This window comes from Lathyrus oleraceus, chromosome 7 (assembly GCF_024323335.1).
Source record: "Lathyrus oleraceus cultivar Zhongwan6 chromosome 7, CAAS_Psat_ZW6_1.0, whole genome shotgun sequence".
Taxonomy (NCBI): Eukaryota; Viridiplantae; Streptophyta; class Magnoliopsida; order Fabales; family Fabaceae; genus Lathyrus; species Lathyrus oleraceus.
The window spans coordinates 73,372,736-73,384,133 of NC_066585.1; the positions used below are offsets into that span (position 1 = coordinate 73,372,736).

The window sequence follows — 11,398 nt, forward strand, 5'->3', positions numbered from 1 at the left end:
CTATAAACACCATACTTCTTAAATCGTCTCAAAAAAGCATTTTGCCCTTATGCAGCTCATGCTTGAGGGACTATGAAAACATATGACATCTTAAGTCGACTAAGAAAAGAATTTCTCCTCACGCACAACTCATGCTTGAGGAACTATATAAACGTCCAAGTTTTTAATCGGTCTCAGAAAAACAGTCAGCTCCCTGCGCGGCTCGTGCATATGGGACTGTGTACATGTCCGATCTATTTTAGGTTGGATCATCAAGAGTGGATCAGGTTGTAGTTTTCCACAAACTGTAGCTCTCCCTCCAAAGTGAGGTCAGGTTAAGACATCTAATGGACCAGGTCGATCCTGCTGGCCCAAAACTAGACATGAAATACATGAATAGTGCATTTTATGGATAATTGATAACATTATGGGCCATAATCTGACAATAAAGTCATATTATAATTATCATTAAGATATCACGTTAATTAGAATAATCACCTTAATGATCCTTATTAGGTCTTAAGTACATATAGGGTCGGAACTACTATATAAGAAGATGGTCTTCAAAGGAAGGAAGAGAGGGGAGACATTTGATTGGGAATATGTCGAAGACATTATCAACCATCGCTAGTAAACTTACACTAGTGTACTTTTTTAGTACATATTCATATGTCTTCCTTAAAATGTTGTCAAATCTATACCATTAAACTTGGTATGACCTTTGAAGAACTATTTAAGGAATATATTCTTTAAATGACCCAAATTGAAAATCAGATTTGAAGGCAAGGTTGTGAACCATATGAATGCATCACTAGTTAAGAAATTGGGAAAATGTTTTGCTCTTAAACATCCATTGTTAGCTAGATCCCTACACTCAATTTGATATCTAATCACTCCCTCTACTATTGATTCCTCTACTTCACTGGAAAATTTGGTGAGTTTGGGAACTTTAATCCCTCGAAGAAGTTCATATCATAAGATTGTGTTAGGGAAAGACAAATATAAAATCAAGATTGTTTGCGTATACTATATTAAAACTTAGTACTCTTTCTACAACATTTTCGTTATGTTGTCCTCCAACGTTTGATCTTCCTTGATGAATTGTGTCACTAGCATTCTTGTTCATATTGACCGCAATCACATTTCAATGGTCAATATGATTTATTCGAACATGGGATGCATTGAGGATTTCTTGAGGAATGCCATTTTTATCACTCTCGTTGGGTGTGTCGAACATGTCGGTTATTCAACCCGTCTTCCTAGCTAGTACCCGATATTGGTTGTTGTGTTTTCAATCACATGATTAAATACATTAACAATATGGTGTATGATCATATTTGTTATTTCATGATTACTACCATTCATTTGTTTTCTTAAAGATAGCAACGTAATGTTGTACTAGCCATTTGAACAAGTGAATTTGTAGTGTTATTGATAGCATTAATTTGACTTATTATAAGATTCAAAGACAATTTCCTGTGCAGTATTTGATCAACATTATGAGACACATTAGCCTCTGCATCATTCTCATTAGAATTATTATTTTGGCTATAGTTTTGATTATAAGAATTATTATTCCTTTGCCTTGGTGGATGCCATTTTTCTATTTTTTAGCTGTATACAATTAATAATATTTAACACAAACTATCAATTTTAACATTATCTTGTTCAATCTAGGACTTGAGTTAGATCCTTTTTTTTAATTTTAAATTGAAAGGTTTAAAGTTCAAGTTCTTTAACATTTTCTTGGAGATAAGATTGTGTTCTAAACAATGTAAGAAATAAATATCTGTCTACAGATAAATAAAACTACTTGTTTAAATACATAAATAAAACTAAGATCAATTGTATAAGTTGTTGTATTATTATTAAACAAGCTACATACTTCATGTATAAAACCTCGAGGATTGAGAATCTTAATAGAACAAATCTCAAACATCTTTTTGGCCGAAGTAATCATACAAATGTTCGATTGAGATAATAATCTCTCAATTTTGTATATAGATTAAATAATGTAATAATATTGTCACAAGATATTGAATTTTTATTAAATTAATTTTATTAATGTATTGAAAGTAGTATACATAATAATAATAATAATTAAAAATACTATTAATTCATCCTGCGTATATTCATAATTTTTAAATTGTTCATAAAAAAATTTAAATCAAAAGTGCGAATGAAATTACTGATAATTCATCTAAAAAATTTAATAACGGTCCAAATTTCGGTAATTCATTTTTAAATTTTTGATACAATTTTTTTATGTGATTTACCAAAAATTTCAAAAAGTGATTTAGTTTATTAGAAATTTAAAAAAGTGTTCTAGTTTATCGAAAATTTCAAAATTTTCAAAATTTTCAAAATTTTCAGTATACAAATTTTGTTTTGAAATATTTAGAACTTTTTTTCAAACATTCCAGAATTTTTATTTTTTGGAAATTTCAGAAAAATCCAATAGTTTTTTTGAAATTTTCGGTATTTTCTCAAAATATCCAATAAACGCAATAAAAAATCCAAAAGAAAAATTAATAAAGACATAAAGATAATAAAAGTACAATGTGAGAATGTTAGGTTTAACTATGTAAGTAAGGGTCACAAGTTAATTCCGATACAGTTACAAGAATAGTAATTATTTTAAGATTAAAAAATGAGATTGACATTCATTTTAAAACAAATATTTTTCTCTAAAATGATAATCATTTTGATACGGAGCGAATAGAATAAATGTTTGCACCTTTTTGGCCAGGTAATCAGAATAAATGAACTCCCAAATTCTAAAATCAATATATTTATTTATAGTAGATTGTCAAAGTTACATGACACATGTCCTTATCTAAAAATCAAACTTAAATGTCCTTATTGTTCTTAAGTAAGCTTCTCGAATAGATAGTTATTTTACATTCAAACTTGTCAACTTCTACAATATTTGACTCTTGACCCTTTGAGTTTAGGCCTAGGAGGGTTTCTCTTTTGATTCAACCATTTTGAGACTAGAGCATTAGTTATCTTCCCTACAATATTTGAATCTTTTTGTTCTTACTAACATAAATCTTACTCGAAAGCTTCTTTTTAAACTTTTAAATTTTCAAATTTTGAATATAACAACTTTGCTCAAAATGTGATAGTTGCATAGATTATTAACCTTTTGACCTCTCTCAATAGTTTAACTTACAAACTTTTCTCATCTCTACTACCTCTAACTATCATAATACTCCCTATTTGGTCTAACTATTTTTTCATCCCCACAAGCCAAATCCCAACAGTACATATCAAAATTACCTCAAATGATATTCTACCATCTCCTATTGCGGTTACTATTCTAATTTCCCATCTAGTTTTTACATTTCGAATCATATCCTGCATTCTGGGAAACAGAAGTATAAGTGCAAATAGTTCAATTCTACTTAGGAAAACAAAATTCATGGGTTTTAAGGCTTATGGACACGTATCTCTAATCTATTATTTAGCGCTTTTTTTGACCCCCAACTAAATATACAGAGTGACACAATTTCTTATAGAGCATCCAAAATCAACACAGAGAATGTAACTATATTTGATGAAATAACAGTATGATGTATGTAAAAGTCTTTATATTATGAGTGTACAGTTATTGTTCTATTATGTAATCATATAGAATAAAAACATTCATTACAGCTCAACTCGTTAGGGTTCAACTCAGTAGCACCGATGCCTAAAAATTGTGTCCTAGCTGTTCTATCATGTAGCCCTCAACCAAATATCCGAGTATTTGTAGTTTTGAAACAAAAAAAGAATGAGAAAGATTAAAAAATTTGCAGATATGCCACTGCACCCTGAGTAGGAAGTTCCGTTGCTATTTTTTCAAGTTGATGACATATATTGTGCAAAAGGAATTAAGAGAAGTTTTTGAATAGTAGACGGCCAGATGCTTCCCGAAAGCAAGAATTGAATGCATAAAATCTCAGTACGGTTCAATCAGTTGGGACAGTGCAAAGCAACCCATGTCCTGGATTATGCTCCAAAGGATACATGGTTGTGCTCTTCACATACCTTATATGATCAAGTGCTGCCTTTCGGAGGTTTGAAATTGCATTTAAATTTCTTTTAGCTTGCTTCTTAATGATGGAACATGCTCGCAATGGATCTTCAGATCCTGCTCCAACTCTCCTGTGAAAATCATAATGAATTGAGAAAGTTCAGCTAGTTTCAGATACTCAAGAGTCAAGCTCAACTAGCAACTAATAATATGATGTAGCAAACTACTAGGCATTGGGCATGAATATTATATGCAGATATAGCAAACTACTCGCTATCTCTAACTTTTACAGTTGGGCATAATTCGAATGACAGATGCCAAATGAAGTTTTGTCTACTCGTGAACACCTTCTACTCATGAACATGACAAAGTACTCGATATTCTATTTGTCACAGTTTCAGTAGTCTTAGTAAGAGCATGAGCCAAGAAGCTTGAGATTTGATACTACAATTATTCTTAGAGAAGTAAATATAAAACCATTCACGAGCTTTCATCTAATAGATTAAACTTTTGAATAGTTGGCTGATGATAATTATACATAAGACCCCTAGTAAAATCTATACAAAAAGGTTTTAGCTCGTAAGGCGAAATAAAGAAAAACAAATTGGGGGGAGCGGGAACTATTTACCTCAGTAGTTTCTCTGATGCAATTCTAGCAGCCCTTATAATACGGGAGCTTGGAACCCATTTTATAACACGGTTTGGATCAGCCCTCATGGGAGAATGGATTTTGATCAGCTTAACAATGAAGAAAGTAGGGAAGGTCAATGATTAGAAAAACACGAATCGTGATTAAATTCATACTGCTAGGCACTAAGTCAATGCATAATTATCAGCCAACAATAAGGAATGTCTTTACTTTCCTTACGCGCCGAATGAAAGTCCTTAGAGTCACTTCAACCTATGCCTCAAGAACTTTAAATCATCATGATGCTAACTTTAACTGTTTCTAAATGCTTTCTACTAACGGTAAACTAATAATAAGTATAGTTTACTTACTCCCAAGCATTCCATCATCTGGTAATAAGCTCTACCATGCAATGGCGTATGGCCTTGACGAGATTCAGAGAAATATCTTGTCCTGAAATGAATTTATAAAGCCTACAAATCAAGTAATCATATTTCAAAGTAATCAATTAAACAAAAATACTAATTTCCAACAAATCATCTAATACCATTCTTTATAGCCAGGATCCACTGTGAAACCATACATATCAACTGAATCACACATGGAGAGGGCAAATTCAAGAGCCTTAAGCCCAGTTCCTTTTGCGGCTGAACCAAAGGAAGCACCTAGCATGAGATATACAGGATTTTTTATAGGAAGTTCCTGCAGAAGACAAAAGCCGATTGCTTTGCAAATGGAGATATAGAATGTGTAGCACAGCAAATAAAGGATCTTGGAAGGTGATTTCCATTGATAAGGAAACATACCTTGATCATTTTGTTCATGATGTCATGAATGGTTGTTTTTACTATCAAGACTTCTTTTCTTTTCTCTGCAAAAACAGCATTTATGGTAAGGCTCTAATAGTTCATAATGGCATTGTAACAAGTGGAACTCATATTATAACAATTAGCAATACCATCTAATTCTACAACTTTATCAAGTGCTTTGGCAGATCCTCGATTTAGAAGACGAAAAGTGCTTTTCCTACCCACATAATCGGTATAGTTCTGCAGTTGGGAATAGAACTTATTGGACAAAGTCTTAATTTTTGAGACAAAATTGAAAGAAAAAAAGAAAAACATTGTTGATCAACTAACCTGCGTTGGAGCGCCATTTTCTCTTAAGACGGCATCATAACCATCTATCTCCTTTCCAAATTTTGTTTTCAAGAGATCACCCGAATTACCAATAACAGCACAGCGCCCATACTGTCTAGGGAAGTACGGTGGTGTTTCAGGGAGCACTAGTGAAAGTTTCTCCATGCACAAGTTCCTGTTCTCGCAGCGGTTACTGCAACACAGAAGAATCCTATTTGTGAGACTTTATATTAACTTCAATATCCTTCTTAATAAGAACTCCTGACAGCTAATTCTAGGGATGGTTTGCTTCTCAACATCAAATTAAAAGAAATCTTAGGGTAGACAAATTGACAGATTGTCCTAGTTCATGTGATATTACTTCATGATGAAAAGCTCAATGTCGATATACTTCATTTGAGGTTTTGAAATCCACATAACCTTTTTGGAAATTTAGACTCAACTATATAGAGTATATTAATAATATGCTCAGTATAATTCATTTGTAATAAATGAATGAATTAAAATGCAATTTAATTTGGTTTTCTTCCCTATAGGCTATCATTATTTAATGATTACACACTTGTTTAGTAAAATCCAGATGCACATTTACTTACAGTTGTACTCCTTTATTGATCCTACGCCAAGCATACTCCTCCCATCCATTTGGTAAAGAATCAATGAATTCCTTAGTGAGTATAGTGGTGCTATTTCGCACCTGAGCAATCATTAGACACAACAATAACATGTAAGGCATAAATCATAAATTCATTCTACAGAACTCTAAAAAAGGAAAAAATCAAAAGACAGCTGGCATCGATGCCAATAGTAAGGGGGTCATGGGCTCAACTCCCCCATTAACAAAATTAACAACAAACATTTGTCATTTCTGGGTTGTTAATCTCAGATATCGCACCGAACCCCCAAAATGCTATAGCGGGAAGACCGCTATTGTGAAGACTAAAAAAGATATAGGAAATAAAAATTCCAACAGAAACATAAATACTTTAAAATAGTAATTGCGACAGCATATATAATAAAATTTCAACAGTAAATATAAATTTCAACATCATACATATCCCATCAAAATCAAACCATAAAGGTTATTCCTCCTGTTGAAGGGTGCTCACAAAAATCACAAACAATTGTTTTCTTACTCTGGCCTTTATAAAAGTTCCTTTACCAATCAATATCAAGGTTGCCACCAATAGGTTTAAAATAACTTTTGTTGCTGGAAGTTAGTGTTACACTTGCAGAGGCATAGGATGACGACGCCATGGTTGTTATTAAAATTGAAACAGAGTAACGCAAACAGGGCAAAGGGGAAGGCACGGGAGAACAGTGGAAAACGGGAAGGCAAGGGAGAACAAAGGGGAGTACAGCTGGAACGGCGAAGAAGAGGGGAGATTTGCGAAGAACAGTGAATATCAAAGAATAAGAAGCAATCGAAAAGATCAAGATACAACAGCAACAAGTAAGTCTTATCCCATTAAGTGGGATCGGCTACATGGATCAACGTTTGTCATAATGTTCTATCAAGGACCATGCTTCGATCCAAATCATTAATTTCGAGATCTTAATAACTTTTGTGATAGTCCTTCTAGGTCTTCCTCTTCCTCTAATTGTTTGCCTTCTATCCATCTGATATACCCTCCTTACTACAGAATCTACCGGTCTTCTCTCTACATGTCCAAACCACTTAAGTCTATTTTTCACCATCTTCTCTACCATAGACGCTACCCCGACACTCTGTCTAATATTTTCATTTCAAATTTTATCATGTCAAGTCTTACCGCACATCCACCGCAACATCATCATCTCTTCTGCACTTACTTTATTCCCGTGTTAATTCTTAACCCCCAACATTTTGTCTCGTACAAAATCGTAGGTCTTACCGCAGTCCAATAAAACTTTCCCTTCAACTTGAGTGGTACCTTTGCATCACATAAAACACATGATGTCCTTCTCCATTTCAACCATCCAGCTTGAATTTGATGGTTTATTTCTCCATCATTTTGTATTACGGACCTAAGATATTTAAACTGTGTGACTTGAGGAATAATATGGTCTCTAACTTTCACCTCTAAGTTAGAAACGCTTCATCTTTTGTTGAACTTACATTTCATATATTCCGTCTTACTTTTATTCAAGCGAAAACCATGTGTTTCAAAAGCTCGCCTCCAAGTTTCCAGCCTCTCATTTAAATCCTCTTTCGACTCTTCAAGAAGAACTATATCATCTACAAAAAACATGCATCTCAGTGTTAGCTCTTGGATGTGTTCCGTGAGTACAACCAAAATTAAGGTAAAAAGATAGGGACTTAGGGTTAAACCTTGACGCAAACCAATTGTAACGGAAAAATCGTTCATCTCTCCACCCTGCGTCCGCACACTAGTCGATACCTCTTCATACATATCTTGGATACAACTCGAATATATGCAATCCTAACCCCTTCCTTCTCCTAGGGTTTTCCACAAAATCTCTATAGACATTCTATCATATGCCTTCTCAAAGTCAAGAAAAATTAAGTGCAGGTTTTGTTGGTCTATCTGATACTGCTCCATCACATGCCGTAATAGATAAATTGCTTCCATGGTCGACTTTCCAGGCATAAAACAAATTGATTCTCAGTGACTTCGTCTCTTTTCTTAATCTCCTTTCAATCACTCTTTCTCATAACTTCATGGTATGACTCAGAAGCTTAATCCACCTATAATTTGCACAATTTTGTATATGCTCCTTGTTCTTATAGATTGAAACTAAAAATTTTCTTCTCCATTCATCCGGCATGCGCTTTGACCTCATAATTTCATTAAAGAATTTGATGATCCACTCAATACTTTAAAAATTTTGGATTTACAAATTTGCAGCCAAAATGGGAATAGTGGTCAGCAAACTGCTATGGCACTGCTATTGCGCCGCTACAACACCGCTATTAGTGGCCGCTATGACTGCTATTGTTAATAGCACTTCACAAGCCAATAGCGTAGCGGTGAGGGGTCGTGCCGCTACGCTACACCGCTATAGCGCGCTATTGACAACCTAGTGTCATTTACGAAAGAGATGATAAGGGTAATTTAACAGCCTTGTGGTACACTATAAAATCTGTAATTTGACAGTCTAGTAGGAGTATCTATCAAAATAGAATATCAAAAGCATATGGTTTTATATCCCATGAAAGATATTATGCATTTATAGGTATTCACAATCACAAATAACGCAGACCAATTTGCTTACCTGTTCCCATGTGGCCACAGCTTCACATAGGTTAAAATCAAAAGATAGAGCTTCAAGTTCACCAGTTTTGGGATCTTTCTGTCAACACAGAAATCTCCGTCAGTCAACAATCACGGCAACTATTTATCTACTTTTAAACCATTTGTAACTAAGTATATTCATTTCACTATCCATACTGTTGAATATGAAGAAACTGTTATTCCCTGGATTCTAGGTTGTCATGGTTGACATATTTTTGAGGACCATACATGCAATATTTTATTTTACTTTATGAATAAAATCAGGTCAGTGAATGAATAGAAATATTTACCCATTTTGGTATGGTGTCACTTGGAAAACTTATTGTGGTTTGACAGTAATCACTACCCCTAGCTGCTTTTAGACCAAGTCCATTAGCACTCTGCACAAAACACAAATTTAGCTACACAGTCAAGCCATCCAAGTAATTCATACTCAATATAAGATTGGAAGATTGAGACTATATGAAAACATGAAAACAAATCGAAGCCAAAATACTACAATAGAAACTCCAAAATGAATACCATACTGCAATAAATTTTCTTAAACTACTACTAGTACTTCACAACTCACTGGCATAATCCTTTCAAGGAAAGCACAGTAGCTTTAAACATTTAAAAATAACCTTCTGAGTTCTGACATTCGCTTCAAGAGTTTTCCCTAACCATTACCAGATTTCCAGAATCCAATACAACAACAACAATCAAGCCTTATTCACTAAGTGGAGTCGACTACATGATCAATTTTTGTCATAATGTTCTATCCAGGACCATGTTTCTATCCAAGTTGTTAATCTCGAGATCTTTTTTAATAACTTCTCTTAGGGTCTGTTGGGGAGTTGGTTTTTGGAAGGTTTTGAAGAGAAAGGTTTTGGAGGATTGCATATATATATCTTGAGATGTATTTGATATTTTTTTTAAAATTTAAAAATAATATAATTTTATATTGCTAATGTAGTATATTATTTTTTTAAATTTTCAAAAATATCAAGCACATTTCAAGATATAGACAAAACTCTCCAAAAACCAACTCTCTCTTGTAGTTTTTCCTGGTCTACCTCTACCTCTAGTTGATTAAATTCTCTACATCTGATCTATTCTCCTTACCACATAATCTACATGTCTTACTCCTATATGTCCAACTCACCTAAGTCTATATCTATAATTCAATATTAGTGAATTTAGTAAAGTATTCAACTATTTAACAACCTGCATAGATTTTACATCAAAATATCATTGCCGCCCAATCAAAACCAAACCAAAATTCAGATTTACAAAACCTTCCCATAATACCACTTAAACAATCATAAATTCACACATCACCTAAACATACTAGAAAACCAAAAACACAAAAACCAATACAAATCTGAGACAACTGCACCAACACAGAAGTGAAAACCTTACCACACACTTCTCGAAAGAACTATGCAACGAAAGCAACGATTCAGTTTCATCATCTGTGAGCTGATAATTGGTATCTGTCTCAACGGTTACATTACAATAATCATTAGATTTAACGCAATTGAAACGAATCCCTTACAATTTCAATAAGATGTTGAAAAACATTGTATACATACATACATACAGAAGGATCGGAGAGTCCGGTGATGTAAATGGAAATGGCTGCAAATCCAGATGCCAGAGCAAGCAACAAGCCCAATCGAAGAACCCTCATTGAACTTAGTTGCCAATTGAAGATAATTGATGAACTGCGAGATGTGAATTAGGGTTTATGAGGCTCTCGAGATTGAATCTGGTGTTGAAAGCACTTGATGTATGAATGAAAATTGATTTCCACTGAACTTCTGAGTATTTGTTGATCAAATGTTGAAAAATTTAAAGTTTACATAAAGATGTGAGTTGTTTTGGAGAAAAACATATGGTAAATGCGAAAATGGTTTTCCATTTTATACTTTTTCTAAATTATAGAGTGGAGAATTATTTATCCAAATAACCTAATATTTTAAAAAATTCTAAAATAATTTATTTTTCAGATTATTTTTTAAAGTATTTCATTTTGAAGAGGTGACGTCAGATGAATTGGCGCATGCTCTTTGACTTTGAGAGGTGGCGTCAATTGAATTGGCTAGTGCACCTAGTGATGTCAATCTAATTGGCGCTTGTGTGTTAATTTATAAATGAGACGTCAATTGGTCGGACACTTATGTGTGTTTCGTATTTTTTTTTAAAAACAATGTATATTTTAGATAAAAGTTGAAATCGGGTCAATTGATATTAATATTAATATGCGTTTACACAAAAAGACTAATGTCGTTGATCGGGATGACCTAACCGACCTTCGGTCCCACATCCCCTACCTACCCGAACGCGTGACCCTGAACTAATGATTCATCCCAGGTGTTTGAGTATTTGAGGACCTAGGAACATCACCATCACCTGC

At 33.7% G+C, this 11,398-nt stretch overlaps 1 protein-coding gene across 1 annotated transcript; it reads right to left on the reverse strand.

Annotated features, from left to right (window-relative positions):
* Nucleotides 1-3,557: 3,557 nt before the first annotated feature.
* On the reverse strand, nt 3,558-10,899 carry LOC127106194 (sialyltransferase-like protein 2). Its single transcript, XM_051043485.1, has 12 exons — nt 10,579-10,899; nt 10,402-10,475; nt 9,291-9,380; nt 8,981-9,058; nt 6,361-6,461; nt 5,765-5,957; nt 5,584-5,674; nt 5,432-5,496; nt 5,173-5,327; nt 4,997-5,078; nt 4,626-4,735; nt 3,558-4,128 (listed from the first exon to the last, which is right to left on the reverse strand). The coding sequence occupies exons 1-12, from the start codon at nt 10,670-10,672 to the stop codon at nt 3,933-3,935; spliced, it is 1,329 nt and encodes a 442-aa protein (XP_050899442.1). The 5' UTR covers nt 10,673-10,899; the 3' UTR covers nt 3,558-3,932.
* Between the last annotated feature and the right edge of the window lie 499 nt (nt 10,900-11,398).